Source organism: Eptatretus burgeri, chromosome 18 (genome assembly GCF_056783735.1).
Source record: "Eptatretus burgeri isolate ZD-2024b chromosome 18, Ebu_testis_v1, whole genome shotgun sequence".
Classification (NCBI taxonomy): Eukaryota; Metazoa; Chordata; class Myxini; order Myxiniformes; family Myxinidae; genus Eptatretus; species Eptatretus burgeri.
The window spans coordinates 23250501-23274839 of NC_140978.1; the positions used below are offsets into that span (position 1 = coordinate 23250501).

Consider the following 24339-nt stretch of genomic DNA (forward strand, 5'->3'; position numbering starts at 1 on the left):
TATCTTCAAAAGGGGTGTTTTAATTAACCCAAACACCCAATTTTCACTCTTGCACTTCCTTAGAGTTTTCTTAGTGTGCATGCAAAGTTTCAGGCTGATAGGTTTTATGGTTTCGGAGTTATGTGAGTAAAGATACTCGGATTGATAACAAAACATTCCATAACAGTCATAAGGATATTTTGGCATTTCAATTACGTAAAGAGCAATAAAAACACGACCTTTCTAAATTTTAGGGATGTCTTTTTCTTTTTCTTTAAACAGTCTCCAGTCATGGAAGATGGGGGAGGTGGGGGGGGGAGGCAGTTGTTTTAGCCTTAAGATGGGGAAAAATCCCGATTATGTGTCGAGGGTATAATGATAATATCATTCCTTTTGTGCCATAAAGGTGCAGAGGGCTGCTAAGGCAGTTTCATTGGAAAGGAGTATTGTCCTGGACATGTCACCACTCTGACACAGGTTACCCCAAACGGTTATTACTCCAGTACACTGGTACTCATTTCTCCAAGCCCAGAAGGATGACAGGCTGAGTCAACTCATTCATCCATCTATCCATTGGGACCATACTCTGTGCAGAGTGTTGGTGCTGCCGAAGCAGTCTCCTTGGCTATTGGGCACAATCCTGGACGGGTTGCCACTCCGACACAGGATACAAGCAAGCTGGGACTCATTTTGCCAACCTTGGAAGGATGACAGGCAGAGTCAACCCCACCTGGTATTAATTCAACATTTTACAGGAGCTCAAACTCAGGACCCTAAGGTCCCAAGCCAGCCACCTTAACCACTAATCAACACCAGGCACATAGGTGTGGAGGGTAGGATTGCACAAACATGAGAAGAAAGGAACAAAGAAATGGAGGTGAGCAGCAAGCTTTGATATTGAAAGTTTTACAAGGAAGGTGATGTTGGAAGAATGCATGTGACCTGGAGAGATTGGCAAGGGAAGGAGGGTTGAAAGGCAGAGGGAGCAAGACCCGAGGAAAGGTGGGAGCCAACCAAGGTCACCAACCTAGCTGTGATAAGAGAGTGCCAGGCCTTGTGCTTTACTTCTTTGTGGGAGATGTCAATGATGTTGAAAGCTTTGGAATTTCACAGCATCCAGATTGGATAAATAGAAAGTGGGGTCACAAGTCCATAGGGGGAGAGCAGAACTCCATTGACATATGGACATGGTAACCCAAAAGGGATGCAGAGACTTTTTAATCACGATACAGATGTATACAATCACATATCCATACATAAGCTCCCAAGCATTCTGGCCAATGTCCATCCCTCATGCTTCTAGGTACCTATCGAATTCCAGTTTATACATATTTACTGTTTCTGCTGCTATTACCTTTCCAGGGAGAATATTCCATGCATTAACTACTCTGAGTGAAAGACCCCTGCCTTACTACCATCCTAACTTGCCTTACTACCATCCTAACTTGCCTTACTACCATCCTAACTTGCCTTACTACCATCCTAACTTTCCTCTTTACTCTCAAGAGGACAGTTGGGTCCTGTCACTGTTCATGAATATATTTTTTCTTTACCCTTCATTATCTTAAACATCTCTGTTAGACCCCCTCGTAATTGCTTCCTTTCTAATGTAAGAAGTCCACTCTCCTTTAACCGCTCATCACTTATTTAGTTAGCCCCGGAATTAGCGTAGCCATTCTGTGCTGAACCCTCTCGATGGCTGCCTATATCCTTCCTCAGAATACGAAAGAAGTAGCAGCACATCCAAAGTTGAATAACCTAGACAGAATCAAAACTGATGGTCAGAGATCGGGCCATTTGAGAAAAGGCAATATATGATGTCAGCTGCGATGATGGATTCCATGGCTTTACTTATAATTGGAAGCAAGCTTACCAGCCTGTAACTGAGAGGATCTATTTTTATACCATTCTTGTCTATTGTCATGGTGTTGGCTATCTTCCAAGCAGATGGGAGGCAGCTAAAGGTGAAGGACAGGCTAAAAAGGCAGATATGGATCAGCAAAAGCAGTAGAGCAGGATTAGAGAACGTAGGCGTTTATGCGATGTTGGCCCATTCCCGAAACTGAGACAAAGCTCAGCAGAACGATATTGCTACCTTCTTGTTTGAAAAAGTCACATATCCAGGAGGCAGTAAGTTTGAGGGGTTAAGGTGGAACAGAGAGAGATGAATTGGCTTTGGCTTAACCTCCGGAGATAAACACTCTATAAAGCTATTAAGCCTTGTCTGAAGCGGTATGCTGTGATGCCATTTGAGGTAAGAGAGGGGATGGAGAGGGAGCACATACCATAGACACACTTAACAAGGTCCCACAGGGACTCTAAAGAAGGACAGGTTGGAGAGTTCAGCCTTAAAGTTTGAGAGATGATAGTTTAAGGCTCAACTGAAGGACACATGTGTTGCAAGCATTGTAAAATTATCTAAGGTTGCCTTCCATTGGGTTAGCCTTACACTGTTAGAAAGCAAGCTGCTTTATAGCTACTCTCTCAGGTTTTCAGTGTCCTATGGTCTGGAAGAGGAATATGATAGCCGCAGATGACATGCAATAAACCTCTGCATGAGAGCAGGCTTTTCTGAAAGCTTTTCCATGCCGAGTCAGTGTCTTCTACTTTCGTGTGCAGCACAAGTCTGTGGGGTAGTATAATTGGCTGAGGGTGCGGCTGTCCTGCTGATGTAATGCCCTCTGTAGGTTTGGCAGGAATTTGGAATTTGTTCATGGTGCCAGCGATAGCTCACCTATTTTTCGCAAAGGACACCATGAGATGTTTAACATCCACCAATGAATGCTGGCAGATGGAATGCGTTTAACGTCAATCCAAGGGACGACACACACATTGATGAATCACCCTGCCTGTGAAACACTGGGATGAAAGTTTATAGCTGGGTCAGGATTCAAATCCAGGCTAGACAGGTTAGAGGTGAGTGTGCGTACCTCTAGGTCATTCCGTCAGCCCTTCCAAATTGTTATCACATTGTCGTGTCCAGGGAGGTTAACCCCTACCTGGATGGATAGCCAAACGGTTCTCCCTTGGAGGCCTACAGCCGAGTTTCTCGGAGATTAATGGCTTACACGGGAAAACAGTGCTGCACGAGAACGGCACAAATGTATGAACACAAATTGAATTAACTAAATAACAATTCAATAACAAAAATCAAAATGTACAATGCCAATAATTCAAATTATAATAATGAAAGAAAAACGTGAAGTCAACTGAATCTAAATCTAATTGAGGGCGCCTCCATGCAGACAAGGGGAAAACGAACCAAAGAAAAATCCCTCCTTTGTCCCAGCACTTAGCTGTGTGCCAGAGATGGTCTTGAGGGAGCTTTGAATTGAGGCGCTTCGTAGACGCGCCAAAAAATGGCGCCAAGTCGCTCTCTTGCAGTAGGACCATTTGTACGTCAGACAATTCATGAGGGAGGTATTCAACCCCAGCTCACCAACCCACTGTTCGTGTGTCGATCATCCTTCCCAACCTGCTGCTTTTTAGAATGGTGCCGTCCCTCTTGGTGATACACATGAGGCTTCCGGTGCGTCCCTCACTCCCCAACCAATGGCCAAAAGCCAGTGTCTTGCTCAGCATGTGAGCCAATTCCTCAGCACAAACACAAGCATCATGCCGTCTTCCTCATGTGCTGAAGGAAAGCCAGCTCGTCGTGCTGAAAGGAGGGCAAAATGAGACCCTCCGTCCCAGTCATGTCACACCAAACGTTGTTCCACCTTGATACGAGCTGCTTCCCCCGTCCTCTCTGAGACGCACTCCTTATGGCTCAGCCGAACAGCCAACAACCAGCGTCCTGCCCAGCACGCGCAAATTCACACAGCATGAGCACGAGAATCGTGGTTGCGTCCTCCCCCGTCACACTCCAGCGTTTCCTCTATCCTTATGCCTGTCTTGTCCTCTCTGTAACATCATCCTCCTTCCTCACCTACTCGCCTCCCCTTTCTTCTTCTTCGACGTTACACCAAACCAAACTCCTCTGGGGTGTGGCCTGCTCGCACAAAACCCGGGAAGGTGGGGCCTCTGCCCCCCTCGGCATGTTTTCCTTGTTTGTTGCTATCGCCGTTGGTATAAAAACATAGGAATAAGTCACAGGGGGGCAATCACATACTGGGGGACATTATCCTTAATCCCTATCTAATTAACACCACACCACTCCCTGTGTGGTGACACATAACACTTAAGCTCACAGTTTCCCGACTTAGTTTATATCGAGATGTCTCCTTCATGTCCATTGACCAAACAACTCAATTCAATCTTAACTTTCCTCTGAAATTCCTCCCTATACCCCCACAAACATAACAATATTGTTGTAATGCCAACTCCCATCCAACTCGCATGGTGGTCGTTGAAATTGTCACAGATTAGAAATGATGTATGAAAGTCTTTGTTGATTTCCTGTTGCCTGTGTCATATTGCTTGTCGCTGCCATATACTGCCATCTACTGTTTTTTTATTTTTATTTTTTGTATACCTTGTCGAGGCTCATATGAGAGCTAACACACAATGCACATAAAGGGGGGGGGCATGAGACAGGAGGGGAGGGAGTGGGAAGGACAAAACAGTGGGGAACAGAGACATTAGGAGATCTGTGGAAGGGAGAGGGATGGGACGGGGAACATGGGGAATAGAAGATGGACATTACAGGGACTTTCAGGAAGGAATGCAGGGAATTTGAAGGAGGTGGGCTTGGGTGGATTATCGGGGGTAGAAAAGATCGAGGATTTGGATGGGGGATGATAAGAGGTGGTGGTGAACAGCTGTTTGAAGGCCTGGAGGGAAGAATGGGAATGAATAGAGTGAGGGAGTTTATTCCAAAGGCGGGAAAAAAGAGGAATGAAAGAGTGAAGGTGAGCAGTGATTCGTGATTTTGGTAGTTTTACCAGAAGAGGGTTGTTGGCGGACCTTGAGCGCCCTGCGGAAATATGGTGGGGACGAATCGCAGAGAGAGCGGGGGGGAGGGGCGAGGCTGGAGAGGAGTTGGTAGAAGACAGAAAGACTACCGACCAACCTGCGGTGATTGAATGAGAGGCACAAAGACTCAGCCTCATTGCGGGAGATGCCAATGATTTGAAATGCCTTGGTTTCTACAGCGTGAGGCTGAGAAAGGTGGGAGGCAGGAGCACCAGCCCAGAGGGGAGAGCAGTACTCCATCAGGCTGCGGACAAAAGCTTTGTAAGTGGTCAGTGTGAGGAGTGCTATTTTAAGGTCACATCTGATCCATTATTAATACACATATATTAGCTAGATGTAGGGATTCGAACCCATTTTATATACTCTGTAATGCATTTTAAAAACTCTCTATAGCTTCAGTCACACAGTTTCCACCAGTTAGCTCATTCTGGTCACATCACACAGCCCATTCTTTAGAAACTAAAAGGGTTTTTGTTTTTAGTGATAACAAGCCCAGATAATTGCCTAAGAGAAATTCCTGGGCCCAAAGATAAGCTGTTTGACTGTTCCACCCTCCCTTGTAGGAGGGCAGGAAAACTCTTAGCTCATATTTTGAGTACATATTTGAAGCTCTTGTCACACCAACCAGGATTAGAGTGTAACCAGAGATAGATTGGAATTAGAGATAGAATATATATAAGGGAGAGTTTTTGAATGTAAAGCTTAGTGTGGTTTTGGTCGCTCTCCACTGTGCTGGTTGAGCTGCTAACATCACCTCCGCTGGCGTGTGGTGTTGCGTATTGGCATACGTGTGCAAAGCACAATGCGGAGAGCGTTGTGGGGACGTGGAGGAGTGGTGTTGGTAATCACGTGTCCTCGTGATGTGATCCTCGTCGCCAAGTGTAATGTCCGGAGGGCAGTGAGGCACGGAGAGTCGTGAGGGTTGTCGAACTCTGTTTATTGCCCGTCCGGATGTACACTACTGTAGACTACCACACGCCTCTAGCGGCGTGAACAACTATATGCATTGCAGACACGTGACTACCAACACCACTCCTCCACGCCCCCACAACGCTCTCCGCATTGTGCTTTGCACGCGTTGGCCAATACGCCACATCCCTCCCTCCTAAAAGTATGATTATTGAATGACAATTATAATGATAAGCATAATTGGCAAAGCATACTACGACATAAAAAACAAAGAGGAACAAAACGACATTAACCATGTAAAATCCTCCCAGTACTACGTCGCTTGATCCAACCCTGGGGTGATGGTCGGGCTGTGAATCACCCAGACGAGATGGATCAAAAGAAAAATGTGCTTCATCTGCACAACCTGTAACACTAATGCCGTTGTATTAATCTGGCACATAATTCATCCTTCTATCCCCATCACAACATATATCGTGTTGGTGTGAGTGAGTTGAATCCCAAATGCAGTGCACCGGTGCTCGAGTACTGAGTTGCACGATGAAGCCAATGATGTCTGCAGACCACAATAACCATGGCCGTGTTAAAGATATAAAGAGGAAAGTTTGGGAGCACAGTATAACAATGCAGCAGAAGCGCCCCCAGGTGACCCATGCTTACACGCCTTCCGGCGAGGTCGCGGTGACACGCTGAGACGAACCTCCTGCGCCTCTAGCCGACAAGCTTGCCCATCCCCCCATGGACAGAAACAGGTAAACACGCTGAGTCCGCCAGACATTAGGGCGCCGTCGCAGGCGGGAGCAGCGGGGAGGGCGGCCTTGGGAAGATAACACCCGGCCCCCACGAGAGCAACGGGAGGGGTGACGCTGAACAGCGAACCGGCTCCCCGACATCGACTCGAACCAGGCAATCAGCCGGCTCTATTACCAGCCATCCTACACCAAAACCGCGCATCAGCCCCAGGTGCAACACCGCCCCTGCCACCGACCCCTTTCGACAAAGCAACTCCAGTCGAGACCTCAACACACGTCCATACAGACGAACAGCATTGACTGGATATATATCAGGGTCATATAACAGCAAAAACATCGTCTGCGCCGAGGCAAACTCCTCTTTACGTACAGCACATTCCCACAATATAATTTTAACACATGAGAGGGCAGCGAACTGCGGACTGTCATCGAAGCCAGAGATCTGAAAGACCTTTATTCGCAACAATCGTCCACGAGCTCTTCACATCAAAGAAGGCATTGATCCCAATCAAACACATCTTGCTCACACGCGGACTGTCGGCATTTGCGTTTATAACACCAGGCTGAATCACTCGTGCTGCGAGAATCAAACACACAACAATTAACAAATCATGAACCATGCTGCATGCACGCCTCTTGGTTGTCACGACGTTGAGGCGACTTGCGTGCAGGTCCCCATCTGAACGTCGCAGAGGCCACCGTCGATGTTCGCGTTCCGCGAACTTCTTGAATGCGACCGGCTAGCACCAATCCCCCGCTGAAATCGCCTGAACGACACGGGTGTGCACTGTATCATGAGCGCAGTGCAAGCGTGAGAGTCCGTCGCAGTTGGCATGACCCCCGTTGCTCCAGAACCGTATATCGTAGTTGCAGGAAGCAATGAACGGAAACCCAAGTTGCATTGTCGTGGCTCCTGCCGCCGGGACCTCGCTCTCGGGTCTCGAGGGAGGCCCGGGCCCAAACTGAGGTACGGGCCCCGAAGGAGACACAGGTGCAGCTGGAAGTACGAACTCCGAAACAGGAAGCTCCTCCCACCAAAACTCCAATCGGCCCGGCACGAGACGTCCAAGGCCACTGGCTGGCGCCATCCAGTCTAGTTGAATGCGGGCCAACCCGCTCCGACACAAAAAGACGAGCCCCTCCCCTCGCACCACGAACCGCGAGAGCGCAACCCGCTGACCTTGATGGGCAACCAAGACATGTGCCCTGTCAACCGCTGGTAGCGCTTCACCGGTATACATGTGCAATGCGAGGGTAGACCTGAAAAGACGTAGACCGGGGAGTGCACGAGCGGTGCACCCGCTTATGATCGACACCGCCGCTCCGGTCTCAACTCGAAACACAATTGGTGCCCCGTTCACCTCGACCTCCACTGTCATTGGTCTTGTCACCTTCGGACCAATTGAAAACAGGCTCAACATCGGCTGCATCTCCTGCTCCCGGCCGCCGGGATCGCTATGCCCAGGCTGCATGACTCGACCCTGGGTGTAAAAATGTACGTCATGCACAAAACACCGTACCGGCAGTAGGTCTCGACCCAGGACGTTGGGGTCGCTTCGCACACCGCCATCCATGACCGTTATGATAGCCAATGACACTTGGCACACACGCCGTAGATGTCCCTGAGTGTTCAGACCGCCGTCTGACTGACCGCGTTGCAACGTTCGGCACGACCCGCACCGAAGACTGTGCGTGCGGCCGTGGGCGCTTGGTACACCGCGCGGACCTCCGGATCACCTGCCGCGCTCTGACCATCGAGGCTCCGGACATCTCTCAGAGTCTGTGCGACAGCCGACGCCGCTTCTGAATTGAATGTAATGTCCTCATCCTTTAGCCGTGGCATTGCAGAAACCATTCCCGAGGCTTGCAAATCAGAAATAAAACGATCTCCGAGCCCGGCCGCCGTTCACTCGACGTGAATTTGCAGGCGCCGGCGAGATGTCTCACCCGTGCGGCGAAACTCGCGATGCGCTTCCCAGGGCTCCTTGCCAGGTGATCAAACTCGAACCGCGCTAGCTGCGCTGATTTTCCCGGCACTCCGTGCGCCCTACAATCCAATTGCTCCGGCCAAAGACTCAAAGTCAACACCGAGGAAAACCAGGCACTCTGCACGCGTCGATCTGAAACAGCCTCGTCGTCAAGTGTCATGTCCGGAGGACAGTGAGGCACAGAGAGTCGTGAGGGTTGTCAAACTCTGTTTATTGCCCATCCGGATGTACACTACTGTAGACTACCACACGCCTCTAGCGGCGCGAACAACTATATGCATTGCGGACACGTGACTACCAACACCACTCCTCCACGCCCCCACAACACTCTCCGCATTGTGCTTTGCACGCGTATGCCAATACGCCACATTGGTACTTCAATAAAGCTGCATTTTGGTGAATCCTCTTTGACTGACTCTCTTCATGCCAGGCCGGAGAACAGAGTCTTCACAGTTTGCACCCCAGAACGGGACCTCACAGACTCTGAGGCTGTGGACAGGAGGAGTGCCGCTTGGTGTACAGCACTTACAAGGGTCTCAGTTAAACGGTACGTGGTGCGCAACACATCGGGCACCTGCAAAAGGATAGCCCTAGTTAGGTAAGCACTGTACACCCAGCGGAGAGAGTTCCTTTGAACACAGCTTAAGGTTCTGCTGAGGTGACGAACTAATAACGGTAAACATATGAGGAAAGTCAAGTGAGGTTTTATTGAAGGACCACAAGGGGCTGTCAGGCTGTATTTTGGGACCGGGAAAGAGTGGAGGATAAGAAATATCCAAATGAAATATGGAGAAGCAGGTTCGAGTCCTGTATTCTGTGGTATTGTGTGGGGCCAGGTGAAATAAGGTTGTTGTATGAAGAGGATAATAAATATCCACGTGAAATAAGGAGAAAATAGGTTCGAGTCCCGTTTTCTGAGTTGGTGTGTGAAAGACAGATAGGTTAAAGTCCTGGAAGAAGGCTTAAAGGCTGTCGATTAGAACGGGACCCCTGGTTCCGTGTACGAAAAGGAGAAATGTTTCAAAGCTATCAGGCTGTCGATAAGTTAACAACGAAAAATGGGAAAGAACACGGAGTTACCAAGAGGAACAATGCTGAAAGTTATCGGTGATAAGTACGGAATTGATAAAGTAAAGAGATGGAGATATGAAAACTACCTGCAGATAATAAACCAGTTCAGATGGAAGCTGAGAGAGCGTGTCTGTTGAATGAACAAAGGGATTCATTGTGTATGGAGCAAATGTGATGTAATGTAAGGTGTTTATGTTGAGTTAATGTTCTGAAAGGTGTCTGAAATAATTTGCATACAGTGTGTGTGTGTGTGTGTGTGTGTGTGTGTGTGTGTGTGTGTGTGTGTGTGTGTGTGTGTGTGTGTGTGTGTGTGTGTGTGTGTGTGTGTGTGTGTGTGTGTGTGTGTGTGTGTGTGTGTGTGTGTGTGTGTGTGCGTGCGTGCGTGTTGAACACATAAGCAGTGGTTATACAAGCATGAGAGAATTAAAATAAAATCTGCATGAAGCTTGAGTGTGAAGCAGACACGCAAGGTCTCTGTATGAAATGCAGGGTAGGTTGCAAGGATGACTGACCTTCAGATAAAGTATGAATGTGTGAGGTCATCAAGCTGGATGCAGTGGAGAGGTTATTGGAACAATAACATCCTATTTCAAGAGAATATATAGTTAAAGTTTGGTTTCAAGAAAATGACAAAAGAATGGATCTACATCTTAAAAAGAAATGTAAGCAACAGCTGTTCTTGTACACTGAAGCGAACTGCAATGAAAAGTGAGGCTGGAGGCAAGAACACAGCCTACTGTGAATTTACCTGCTTTCAGGTGTGTGTGAGATTTGTCTGATAAGGGGAAAATAACTTGAGGGCAGCTCATCTTTGAAATACTCGGGGAACTGGTTTGGAAGAAATATATTTATTGTAAAACTGAATTTGTAAGGGAATTAATGTTTGTTGGGGAAAAAGGGTTGAAGCTGAAAATAATTGCTCGGTTTTTGTCTGTTGATCGCAAAGTGCACTGTGATGGACATGTTAAAAAAACGACAATTATTTGAGCATAATGGGGCCATTATGATATCGATGTGGATGGGTGGTTGCATCACTGGCTAGTTTGGTTGTGGCAGTTTGTAGTTGGATGATGTCTAAAATTGATTGGAAATTGATATTGTGGTACCTTGTGTGCTGGTGGAAGAAAAGGAGTGGAAAGATATAAAATTGTAAAAGCTGTGCAGATGTGGCAGAGATGTTAGAGCATGCAGGTACTCATTATGTGCAGGCAGATCATGAAGATAAGTGTGGGCGTGTAGGTAGATGCTGGCAGGTTAGGATGCCATGCCAAAACCATGGCAACTGGTGACAATACTGGAGTTTATACTTCAGTGCAAGGATTAAACAAGGTGGTTTGCCATTGCATTCCTGGTGGTGATCAGGAAAGGATAAAATGGTATGTGTCGGTTCGAGCTGACTACTTTCAAAATTTGGACTTGTATTAGAGGTGTATATGGACACTCAAAAAGGGTCAGTGGATTTAATTAATCCAAGAAACAGATCGTTTCATCTCAGTCTGTGGAATATATATTCAATGATTTGATTACATTGTACTGGTGATACAGGGTGAGTTAAAATGGATAACTTTTAACTCTTTCTCCTGTGTTTGGTTTGTTGAGCACTGACAGTTGTCATTTGGGTGGAGAACTGGAGGGGTGGTGATTGTGGAGCTCCTCGTGTGAATTGCTGTAGGGAGGTTTTGTGTTCATATTAGTACATCCTAAACCTGCATGGTTTATAGTAATTAGAAAGAGGTGTGCGAAAATTTGTATTTGCTTTGTTTGATAAGATCTGAAATGGCAAAGTGCATTTCAAGAACAAGGTGAGCGTGGAGTTGAAGGATTAAAGGGTGAGGATGGAAATGATGGACCTCGAGGACCAAGCTGGAGCTCCAGGACACAAAGGAGGTGGAGGATCTCCCGGACCACCTGCTGCAATGAGCAAGAAGGTCTTTGCCCCAGCAGTCAAAATAGAGAACAGGTGTGGAAGTGGAGTGTGTATTTGAATCTCAGTTTACTGCTGGGAAGGCAATGGCAAATCACCCAATGCAATCTTTTTGGTCAAGTCAAGCAGGTAAAGATTCCTTGCTTATCATGAATGAAACAATGGTAACTTGGGTGTGAATTATGGAGTTCCTGCAAGGTTTGATGGAATAATTTACTGTGAGATATTCACATTGCAAATACCTTAGGATGATTGATCTGTGATAGTGATCTTTCTTAAAGGTCAGACATCCAAAATCCAAAAACCAGGACAAGGACGTTCGACAAGCTACGCAATTAGCAAAATAGAGTTGCGTTTACCTTCGAGCAAGTAAATTACCTTTGAGTTGAAAATTCCACGAAATAATCGTTGTTGTTACAGTCAAAATTAAAACACAGATTTTTTTTTAGTGAAGCCTTTTATGTTGTTAAAACATTTGCGCTGTTCTGAAAATATACAATATTTCCTCAATGCTGATATATGGTTTTATATGTCTTTTTCCAGTAATAAAGCACGTTATTGATGTTGTCTCTATTTTTGTGTAATGTTTACACAATTTCCTAATGGGTATTGGACACAACTCATTACATAATAAATGTATTACATTGTATTACATTACATAATAAATGCATTACATAATAAATGTATTACATCTCCAAATACAGCCGATTGGGTATTGGACACAACTCGTTACATATTGTCCCCAAATATAGCCGATATTGAAAATTTAAAACTTGAATATCTCGAAAAAATATTCATTCATTTTCAAAAATTCCAAAAGCTATGAGTTCATATTAATCTATGCTATTAGAAAATAACATAAAATAAATATACAGTATAGAGGGTTTTGAAATTTTAATGATAGTGCCTAATATCACACAACTGATAAATGCTCGTTTCTTCATTTAGGTAAAATTAATCGCTGCGAGAGGAGATTGTAAGCAGCCGCTAACAACACTCACATGGCTGGCATGAACAGCACAAAGATGAAATTAACGCGTTTTTTCCGTGGAGACGCGTCTAAATTTAGGGGAGCCTAAGCGTCATATTTATAAGATAAGATCTACAGTAGTGTACAGTAAGGTCTTCGGCCTTCACATTTACTCACCACTCACCCAGAGCAACTTCCAGTCCTGCAAGCTCGATTCATGGTTTGTGGCATTGGAGTGGTTGGCTGTGCCACGTAGCCGGGATTGGTGGTTTGCTGTACCGAACCCCAAACGAGGACTACACCCAGGAGGAAGGAACGGAGCCCGGCAACCAGCAGAGAGCCAAGAAGGGCCTCATGGAGAAGGAGGGTGAGCAAATAGTCAACGGAATTCAAGACAGACTGTGGGCTTGCTCTGCTGAGTATAATTGCTGACTTTGAACACATCGTAGACCAGTTTGCATCGGTGAAGGAAGGAGTTTTAATTTGTTAAATGAAAGATTAATGATTTTTGTACTGATGTTGTGGAAAAATATATTTGAAAGATGGATGTCAGTTGTTTGGACCAAAAGAGCAATCTCAAATTGCCAGAGGTATTAGCCTAAGGCAAAGTTGCTGCTGTGCAGGACCCAAGTAACATATTGAGGGACATGTGTTGTGAGGTGATGGCTTGTGGGCTATTTTGAATGTTCGAAGGTGTTATATGTAATAGGGAAATTTTTTTATTTATTTTTTTATTTTGGGAATGGCTGGCAGTGGGGGCCATGGGTGCCTGATCTGTGTGCGAATCTAGCAGCCATGAGCACTTGACATTCAAGTCCCCATAGCTCAGTTACTTCATTAAGTAAAGGTGGATGGATATCTCCCTTTGCCCTATGTCGAATGGGAATTAAGTGTACATGTGCTGTGAGTTATTTTGTATATTCACAATCAACAACGACATCCTCCCTAGCTTCCCTTTACCATCAGCCTTTCTGACGCGCAAACGAGCCGAGCACCTGTGGAGGAAGTTCCATTGGCAACCGACGCAACCCTCCTACCTGGTGCTTGCAGCGGCATCGAGTTGCAGGTTCGAGTACCACCCCGCCGAATCATCAAGGGCCGTATGAGGCAGGAAGGTCCAAGGAAGCTTCTCACCTCCAGCTCACCTTCCCTCCGAGTTGGGGGTACCAATAAAGACCCGACGGGGTCCATTTCTTTTTGGGGGTGTGTGTGTCTGGTGTGGGCCAGTCCTTTAAGCAGCACCTGTATGGGTGCTTGTGTATAAATTTCCATTTCTTATATATTCTAATGACTCTGCCCTTATGTGCTCCTCATGGGCTTCATGGTGGTGCTGGGTTGTCTGGACCACCTGGAGAAGCTGGAGGCGGTGACACTGTTGGTGGTTCAGGTCCTATCGGACCTCTGGGCCCGAGTGGTCATGATGGCATGATTGGCCCTCGTGGTGATGGAGGCAGTCCAGGAGCACCTGGAGAACATAGTCGAGAGGGTTCTCCTGGCAGGGATGGAGCCACTGGGCGAGAAGGTGCATCTGGTCCCAGGGGTGAGCGGGGAGAGTCAGGAGCAAGTGGCTGTGCCAGAACAGCTGGTAATGCCGGAGCACCTGGTGAACATGGAGCAGCCGGCCCTGATGGCAATGCTGGAGACAGGGGTCCGCAAGGGGAGCCTGGAACAACAGGACACCGAGTTGCGATTGGGATAATTGGACCATCAGGATCGTCTGGGTCAGTGGGTGAACAAACCTTGTTCAGATGAGCAAGTGGTGGGTGCAGGTGAGCATATGCATCTGTGGTGAAGGTAATGGTGTGAACCCTTTGATCGGTTCGGACAGGCAGGATTCACAACATCTTTGTTCACATTAAGATCTGAATTTGTATTTATCTTCTGACATCAGCATCGGTTGGTAATTTAAAACGCGTTTTTCATATCATAGCAGCCTTCGTACATGTGAAGGCTCTCCGTGCACTGTACTTCCTGCTCCGAAATTCATGAGATTTAATCGGACAATTTTATTTATTGTCACAATGGTAGACCGTGGGGCTGTTTACATTTGTTTTAAACAGAGGTTTGGACTGTATTTGAGCTGGGACCAGTAGTTTATTGGTTGCGAATTGTATCTCAGGAAGGTAGAGACTAGCTGAGTAGGGATTGGCAAAGCGCAAAAGGATTGTGGGATGTAGAGGAATGGTTGCTTAGCAACGACATTGATCTGGAAGGAGTGGAATTGACTTTGCACTGTATAGTCTACTATGATTAAACAGGACAGGATTTGAATACACAGCCAAAGTGCATGGAGACTACACCACAAACGCTCTCTGATGATGACCAACTTATGGGATTCAGATATATTGGGTGAGTTGTGGGGAGTAAGAGAAAAAGGTGTTTGCTCGTGTGGCTCACCACAAGTGGCCATACGAGCAAAAGGGGGGTGTAGAAGGTGTGCTGCCTTTTTGGCTGTTGGTTGCATCATTGGTTGGAACATGGCTGTGTCGCTGATGCGGTGCCTCTAGTTATGGGCTGAGTCGACCCTCTGGGGTTGGTTCAGAAGTAAATGGGATTTGAATAGGGGGTTCTAGGATCCCAAGCCACCACTCTAGGTGATAAGCCAAGATTAGATAATAATAATAATGGTAAATAGTGGGGCAACTTAGCGTAACAATTTTGCATTTTGTGAGGAAAGCACCAAATTTGGCACACTAGAAGCCTAACATATTATGAACAGATTTGGATATTGGGCCATCTCAAATTCAGCTGCTGATGGCTGTGGCAGCCATTTTCCAAAATGGCCGCAGGCGGTTACTATAATTTCACTCTAACATTGGTTTGAACATTTATTAAAAGCTGAATTAAGAAAAACAACCTGTAGCCACCTCAAGTTTAAAGATAGCCGCCATTTTGCAAAATGGCTGCTAATTATTTGTTGTACTGGACGACTATCTCACTCAGAGAAATTGGTTGTTGAGAATGCTGGCAAACGAATCATGGGCTGCGTCTCATTCATATGAATACTGACATCTCACTCATAGAAAGTGATCGAGAGATGTCTGATTTAAATGTTCTGAATCAGTGACACAGTCTGCTCTGTTAATATTCTCTCAATTTTGTGAGCACTCTCCCTCACACACACAAAAAGCTGTGCATTCAAGTGCGGCCTTTTTGCACTTGCAACCCTTCAGACAGCTCTTCTTGCACTTGCAACCCTTCAGACAGCTCTTCTTGCACTTGCACGATACTAGCTCATAGCAGGTGCGGGCTGCTTTGGGTAGCTTCGTCCAGTGTGGCTCGTACACCCCCTCGTCATTCTTGACCCAGCCCCAGCTGGATGGAGGAGGCAGCTCTGGTGTTGGTAGCAGTGTTTGACCCCACACATGGCCTCCTTGGTAGGCCGCCCTCTTCACATGCTCCTCCAGAGCTGCCTTGGTTGGCGGGATCAGCTGCATGTTGTTCTTCTTCGCGAAGAGTTTCTTCCGGGCCTTGTCAATGTCGTTGCACGTGATGGTTCTGTCATAGAGCAATATGACGAACATCTCGATGGTGTGCATGACATCATGTGGTATGCCACTTGGTGTAGAGGATAGCTTCAGCAGTGCATCTGTAAGTTCTGGCAGAACGGTCCAGATTGTCCAAGCAGTCTTCTTACCATGTCCAGCAAAGCTAGATACAGTGTCACACCCAGTTAGTGCGTGAAACATTGGGAGTGCCTGTGCCTTCTCTGGTCCTCGGCCAGCTGCTATTTCGTGGGCTGCCAGGTACCGAAAACTCTTCCCAGTGCCAAATGCTAGCCACAGTTTATCTTCTGGTTGCAGTCCCTGGGCCACTGACACAGCCAACACCACAACATCGGTGTCAACTGTCTTGATCAGTATCTTGTGGTGACCACGGTTGGCTGCATGGGAGGCATGCAACAACATTCGACTGTCAGCTTCTTTGTGGCTGCATGGGGCAAGCAAGGCCAGGTCTAGCAGCGGTGGCTTGCTCAGGACTACCTCTCCATCAGTGATAACAAGCTGCTTGTCATCCTGGTCAAACCACCTGAAGATAGCTTCTGATAGGAACTTGAACAGCTCGGTCTTGTTGGTGTCCACTCGGAGGAAGTTCTGCCAGTTTCCAGGTATAACTGCTGCTCCGACCATGCATCTACGCACTCCTTTACCACGCTTTGATCTTGCACTGCCTTTCAGTGAATCAGCAACGTAGTGGTCCCAGACCAGGTCCAGGCGTGACACAGACTGTAGCTTTGTTGACAGGTACGGTATGAAGACATCCTGGGCATAGTCATCAAAGTTCTTGGCCACCGCAGGCTTCAGCATCTGGACAATGACTGCCCCATCAATAACTAGGCTGGTGGTATCAGGAGCCTCTGATTGGGCATTGGAGAACTCTTCAAAGCATTTGAGGAGATCACTCTTCGTACCTAGATGGAGACGTTCTCCATCGGAGAGAGCTGGAGGACACGCTTGATTCTCATGAAGAAAGAACTTTTCAAGGTTTCCATCCCTCGTCTGGCAACCGATGTAGAGCAGTGAGAAAAGTGCCACGTCGTTCCTGAGAGAGGCCAGCTGCTGTTTCCCTTTGCTCACACTTCTCGGGGTGGAAGTACTAAACACCCTCAGCTTGTTCCGACAAATTGCGTCATCAATTGGCTTGGTCCTTTCCACCAGGCATTCTCCGGTGAAAGCCTGTAACTGCTCTTGGCCAATCTTCTTCACATTCCTGACATTCTCAACTACAGCAGGACCTGCAATTTCCTTTCTGTCAAGAACAACTAGATCCATGCTCTCTTCCTCAAAGGGGTTGCCGAGCTCTTCTATGACGCTGGCGCCGTGAAGGCAGAACGGAAATACATGCAGAACCTCGTAACCCGGTAATCCGTGACTGAGATAATCCTATGACCAAACTGCACCCCGCAAACCAAACTCAACTTGAACTACGGTAAACAATGGGATAGCATAGAGAACTCTATGGGCACAGAACAAAATAACAATGAATCGAGTCAACAAGTGTAAGCTGGAAACTCAACCGTGCACGATTCCGGGGTCAATATGCACGCACACCACTTCTACTACCATGTGCCAAGCCAATAGTGCTATGAATGTTTATCATTGGTTTTCATTCAGAATCTGTGTCTTAATATGACTAATTAGTCCACTTTAACGTTTTTTTCTCAACCAAGTCAAATTGTTACTTTCTTTGACCATTATTGGACCTGTATTAGTAAATAAAATTTCACTAGCAACCTGCATTCCTCTCCAGTAAAGCAGATATGTGTCATAACAGTAACCACTGGCGGCCATTTTGAAAAATGGCAGCCACAGCCATCAGCCGCTGAATTTGAGATGGTCCAATATCCAAGTCTGTTCATAATATGATAGGCTACTAGTGTGCCAAATTTGGTGCTTTCCTCTCAAAATGCACAATTGTTATGCTATATTTAGCTAAGTTGCCCACTAAAAGTGTCTGTAAAATATATGGGGAAGTACATGAAGATTAATTATTGCACTGTGCTAACAAAAGAGTGTAAAAAAAATTTGGGCGAATTGTACAAGCTCTGGTATTGATGGACAGTAGCAATATGAAGAAATTTTTAAATGCAGGCAACTGATATTTCGATCGAAAGATGTTTGCCATTGAATCCAGCCTCCCGACTGACAACCGCTGACGAGGGAGGAAGCACATGTGTGTGAATGAGTGCTGGTGGAAGAACCGAAGGCCAGACTGCTTTTGCAGGAAGTAATTCCGCGATTTGGGATTCCAACACGATTGTCATCGGACCAAGGAGGGTCCTTCGCGGCAAAAGTAATGATGAAAAGAGCCGAGGGCTTGGGCATTACAACACGCAATGCCACAAGGGGGCTCTCGCCCCATGAAATAATAACAGGACGCCCTATGCAGTTACCGGCCTCTGCTCCCCCCCCCCCCCGGATATGGGGGATTGGGACTGGTCTTGCATGACTGATGGAATGATGAATTATTGTAAGGCGCTAACTGCGACCATCAGGAATTTTCACTCACAGGTGCAGGAAGCGCTACCGATGCCAGCTGGAGGTTCTTTGCATGATTTTCAACCCACTGATTGGGTCTGGGTGAAAGAGTTCCTGCAGAAAATGCCCTGCAACCCAAGGGGACGGGACCTCACACTGTACTCTTGACCACTCCCTCCGCCGTCAAAGTGAGAGGTAAGACTGCACGGATACACCACTCGCACTGTAAAAAGGCACCCAAAACGGCCGACGAAACGAGGGAGCCAGGCCGGCAAGACAAGGTGACAAAGTGGCAGGAGGCCCACCGCAGGAGGAGCCAGACACCCTGCCGAACGTGGAACCAGAAGGACCAGGGAACAGAGACCTTGGAACACCGGGGCCAGCGGCAGAACCCTTGACGATCCAACATGCGTTTCCTGGCACTGACACTACTCCTTTGCTGCTAGGGCCTGTTACTAGGCAACGAACTAACACACTCAAGCCAAAGAAACCGTACACACCTCCGTGGCAAAGGGGGACACGGAAATGAACTAGTAGCAACCCAGCAGCGACATAGGAGGGAAGCGGCTGGAGAAAGAATGACAGCAGGTGAATACGCAAGGTCGGAGAAAACGTATAACCAAGAACTAGATAAGGTAAAGATATTTTCAAAGGAGCCTGGCAAGACCGCACCACTCATTTCCAGAGTGCTGACAACCATCCAGCCACAGCAGCTCATAGAACTGTCCTGCGTCCAAGCCGAGGGAACTTACGATTTGGTAGAACGAAACGAGGAAATAAAATCGATTAGATGGTCTTATACTATGACAAAACCTGTTGGGGGGACGTCAGAAAATGCGGGAAAGACAGAAGTGGCTTGGCAGAACAAAACGCAAGACAAAACCCAGTGGGGGCACTTTGCACAAGTAGGATTCGTATGGGGTCAACACGCATCTTTAATTACCCGAGTTCCATGGGCCCCTAATGGAACCCTTTTGGAGTATAGTTGTGAAATCTTGCAAAAATACAGTAACCTCCCGGAGAAGAACACATTTCACTTTGAGGTGTCTCCACCTATAAGGCTTGAAGCTCTCACTAGTGAGCGAGTGGAACGCAAGGAGGGTTACGCAGGGTGGAGATCTATATTTCGTGACTGGGGAGACTGGTTACTGTGCGTGGTAGGGTCAGCACTCCTCATCGTCATGGGAATCATTTTTGGAGTATTTCTGATTAAGATTCTCATCACTATTTGTTTAAAGAAATGCTGTGAAGCCTCACCCCACACCCAGGCCATCATAATAATTAACCGCGAACTCATGGAGGAAGATACCCAGGACTACTGTGATTGGCCACAACCAGACCCGACCCCCACCATATGAGGGACCAACAAGGTGGTCTGGCGGAGGGGCGCCCTGGGGAAACCCTTCCAGGTATTACTGGTTACTCAAAGAATTTTCAAGTGAAAAGGTAAGCCAAACATGGACTCACGCATCTCATTACAAACGAGGATACAGGAAGTTGTAAAGAGAAAGAAAGGAAATCTACAAGTAAAATGCGACTGGAGGTTTATGATAGCTACGGCATTGTTTTTGATTAGCATGTGCATAATCGTGGAAAATGGGCAATAACAGGTAGTGAAGGCATGTATGGGAAAATACTTATATGACCCTTATGCGTAATTATGCTCCTAATGGGCCTCTTTTGTCTTCTAGCGCAAGATGAGAAAGGAGCTTACACCACATTTTGAGTGCTCACAGTGCTGCTCACCCATTATTACATTTGCATATTGTCGATGATATAGATGCAGTTAATGTTTTGTAGAAATTACCTGGATGATATTGTTGCAATTAGTGTTTTGTAGAATTACCTAAATAATATTGTTGCAATTAGTGTTTTGTAGAATTACCTAAATAATATAGTTGCAGTTAGTGTTTTGTGAAATTACCTACACACTACTCTGAATAAGGGAAATTTAATACAATTTCATGTGAGGCATGTGGCAGTGAGAAGGATAGATGCTAACCTGGGCCACCAGTAGTCGGGGACTTCTCATTTGGAGGTTGTCATTGGCTGTTCACGGCATTTGCAAGTATCGTCTGGAGGGAGCGGAGCCCAGGGATGGTCAACTCAGCCGTCAAATGAAGGCCCACCTATTCGGTGAGCTTAGGAAATGGCGAAGTATAGTCAAATGTGACGACGGAGGGACTGTGAGTAGTGCTATTTCATGGTCACATCTGATCCATAATTAATACATATATATTATTTATATGTAGGGATTCAAACCCATTTTATATACTCTGTAATGCATTTTAAAAACTCTCTATAGCTTCAGTCACACAGTTTCTACCAGTTAGCTCATTCTGGTCACATCACACAGCCCATTCTTTAGAAACTAAAAGGGTTTTTGCTTTTACAGTAATAACAAGCCCAGATAATTGCCTAAGAGAAATTCCTGGGCCCAAAGATAAGCTGCTTGACTGTTCCACCCTCCCTTGTAGGAGGGCAGGAAAACTCTTAGCTCATATTTTGAGTACATATTTGAAGCTCCTGTCACACCAACCAGGGTTAGAGTATAACCAGAGATAGTTTGTGATTTTATCCAGATCAGCAGTGAGCGAAGATGCTGCTGCTAGCCGGTCTGAGGGATGACCGATGGTACGGCAGAGGGTGGAGTCATCAGCAAAGAGATATAGAGGATTTTCCAGAGAGTCGGAAAGATCATTGATGAAAACCAGAAAAAGAACAGGGCCCAGAACGCTACCTTGAGGAACTCCAGTCTGGAAAGGAAGAGGGGATGAAAGAACTCCATTTAGGGCCACACAGTGACTGCGACAGGAGAGCAAGTATGCGAGCCATGAGTGGAGATGGCTTTGGATACCATAGGAAGAGAGTTTGGTGAGCAGGACAGAGTGCCAGACCGTGTCAAAAGCACGTGATGTGTCCAGGGATACGGCTCGGATTTCCTGTCTGGCATTGAGGATTTCCATCCATTGTTGGGAGAGCAGAAGCAGCATATCCAGGGTGGAGTGACCTGGACTGAAACCAAATTGATGATCAGAAATCAAGCCATTGGAGAAGAGAAAAGATTTAATGTCTGAAGCGATGGTGGATTCCATAACCTTGCTGATGATTGGGAGAAGGCTGATTGGTCTGTAGTTGCAGGGATCTGTTTTTGCACCTTTTTTGTGCAGGGCAATGATGTTTGCTGATTTCCAAGCAGATGGCAGATGGCCTTGAGCAAATGAGAGGGTGAATAGAACAGAGAGAGGGTGAGCAATAGTAGAAGAGCAGGCTTTGAGGACACGTGGGCTGATGCCGTCTGGACCGGTTGCAGAATCTGAGTCGAAGTTTGACAGCAAGCTCTCCACCTTGTTAGGAGAAAAGGACACAGAGTCCAGGGACAGTTGGGTGCGACTGGGTAAGGTGGGTAGAGAAAACGATGGGTTTTGGACGCAATATTTAGCTGCAAACACCGAGTTTAGGCATTCAGCTTTTTCACGTGTGGTATCAGCAGTGCGGCCATTTGAGGTAAGGGAGGCGATGGAGGGGGAACATACACCAGAAACAGATTTGATTAGACGCGACCAGGATTTTGAGGAGGGAGAGAGGTTTGAAAGTTCAGACTTGAGATGAGAAAGATGTTGTTTTCTGGCTCTCCTGAGGGTAGATACACACTTGTTCCGAGCTTTATGGAAGGAACTGAGATTACCCTCAGTTGGGTTTGCTTTCCTTGAGGCAAAGGCAAGTTGTTTCAGGACAACTGCCTCACCACAAGCTTCAGTGAACCAAGAGCAGGAGGAAGGGTAGGACAACTGAAGACGAGAGGGGATAAATCTGTGCATGAGGGAGAGCAAGTTTCTTTGAAAGAATTCCCAGGATGAGTTGATGTTGGAGAAAATAGCGATAGGAGACCAGTCTATAAGTTTGAGAGCTGCTTGGAGACCCTGCCAGTCGGCTTGAGTGAAATGCCAGACTCGACGGCGGTGAGGTGGTTCTCTGATAATAGCCAAAGAGATGTCCACTTTGACAAGGATGTGGTCAGAAGAACCGATTGGAGCGGAGGAAGAGCAGCAGATGTTGTCAGGGAAATTTGTCAAAATCAGATCCAGAAGAGATGGAGTACCATTGGTTGAGATCCGGGTCGGGAAGTTGACCGATTGAGTCAGTCCCAATGATTCACAGAAAGCTTTTGCTGAGGTGCCATGACAGGTGAGAGAGGTACCCACACCGAGCCAACTGGCATGATGACAATTGAAGTTGCCACATATGAGGAAGAGAGAGTTTGGATGAAAAGATAGAAGTTGGTCCATGTTTTCGGATAGTGAAGTGTTGATGGAGTCATCACTGTTAGGTCGACGGTACAGTACACATATAAACATGAGGTGGGAGTGGAGGGGAAGTCGTAGCCAGAGGTATTCCTGGGGGTGTGGGGGAGTGAGGGCAGTGCATGGAGAGTGAGGAATAGAGTCTTTGATGAAGAGAGAAACTCCTCCACCAGGGTGAGGCTCAAGTCTGTCAAACCGGAGGAGGGAGTAACCAGGGAGAGATACTTGGGAGTCAGACACGTCTTGGGGGAGGAAAGTTTCTGTTATGCAGATTATGTCTGGTTTGTCAGTGGCAACCTGTATGGAAAGATCTGAAATGTTTGAGCGAAGGCCCCAGATATTTGAGATCCATACTTTTAATGAAGAGGTAGAGGAGGAGGCTTTGGGTGCAGGGGTGGGGGGAGGGGTAGGGTAGGACAAGGGACGAGGGGGGGGAGGTAAGGAGTGTTGTTGAAAGAGTGTGGGGGATTGCAGAATTGCTAGGGGAGGGGCCGAATGAGGAGGAGAAAAGGCTCTGTGGTGCTGGGGGAGAGGGGGGACAAGAGAGGGGGAAGAAAGCAGTTGAGGATTTGAGCAGGTCGAGTGAAGAGATGGAGGTGAGAGGGCAGTGTAAATAGGCAGCTTTGTGGATGGGAGGGGGCAACTTTGGGAAGGATGAATGAGGGGGATAAATGGTGGGAGAAAGGTGAGGGGGGAGTTTTTGAAAGAGGTGAGAGGATGACTTGGAGGGAGAAGAGTGGGATGGTTGCTTTGAGAGTGAGAGGTGAGAGGAGTGAGTTGGCACTGAAGTTGGAAAAAAAGAATGGTTGATGGAAAGTGAACATTCATAGCAAACTGGGGTTATTAAAAGTTTTAGGTCAGAGATGCGATTTAACACGTTTCTTGGTGGATGCAATAAAGGCGAATTCAGAGAATGGAGAGAAGAAATGCTGCAACAGTTGGATTTTTTAGGCAAGGTATGAAGCAGAGGTCGAATTGAGAGCAGTCTGTTTAAATAGCAGAAGAGTAGTGCATTCTGATGCAGTAAAGAGTACCACATGTGTGAGAGAGGAAGATGAAGCATTATGATTATAATGAAGTGTTTTTGTTAATATTAATGTTTGAGAGAGTTTTTAACACATTAGGTCATGGAAGTGTTGTCGAAAAAATCAAGGAAGAAGAAGAGGAGGAAGAAGAAGAGGAGATGAAGAAGAAGAAGAAGAAGAGATGAAGAAGAAGAAGAAGAAGAAGAAGAAGAAGAAGAAGAAGAAGAAGAAGAAGAAGAAGAAGAAGAAGAAGAAGAAGAAGAAGAAGAAGAAGAAGAAGAAGAAGAAGAAGAAGAAGAAGAAGAAGAATCGGAGAAAGGTCGCGTTTTTTTATTTTTTTATTTTGATTTAAGATAAGAAATAGAGTGATTCGTTGGGAGGCATGGGGGACGTTAAGAAAGTGGGAAAGATAGAAATTGAAGATAATGGGGTGTATAAACAAATAAACACGATCGTATACCGAGGGGAACAAAGGGTAGGCCTCAAGCCTCAAGGGTAGGCCTCAAGCATCCAGAAAGGACAAGT

General features: G+C 46.6%; 1 protein-coding gene across 8 annotated transcripts in view; it reads right to left on the reverse strand.

Moving 5' to 3' along the window:
* The window catches only part of LOC147008733 (sodium- and chloride-dependent taurine transporter-like), a 159472-nt gene that overhangs the window by 128128 nt on the left and 7005 nt on the right, over positions 1–24339 (reverse strand). Inside the window, exon 1 of one of the 8 annotated variants that reach the window (XM_085863951.1) lies at positions 10126–10347. The exons of 6 other annotated variants lie outside the window; for them this stretch is intronic. In XM_085863951.1, coding sequence (XP_085720077.1) covers positions 10126–10156 — 31 coding nt within the window. In that variant the 5' untranslated portion in view covers positions 10157–10347. Of the gene's footprint in view, positions 1–4990; positions 5138–10125; positions 10348–24339 lie in introns of those variants that run through there. One more of the 8 variants, XM_085863948.1, reaches the window with a different exon arrangement.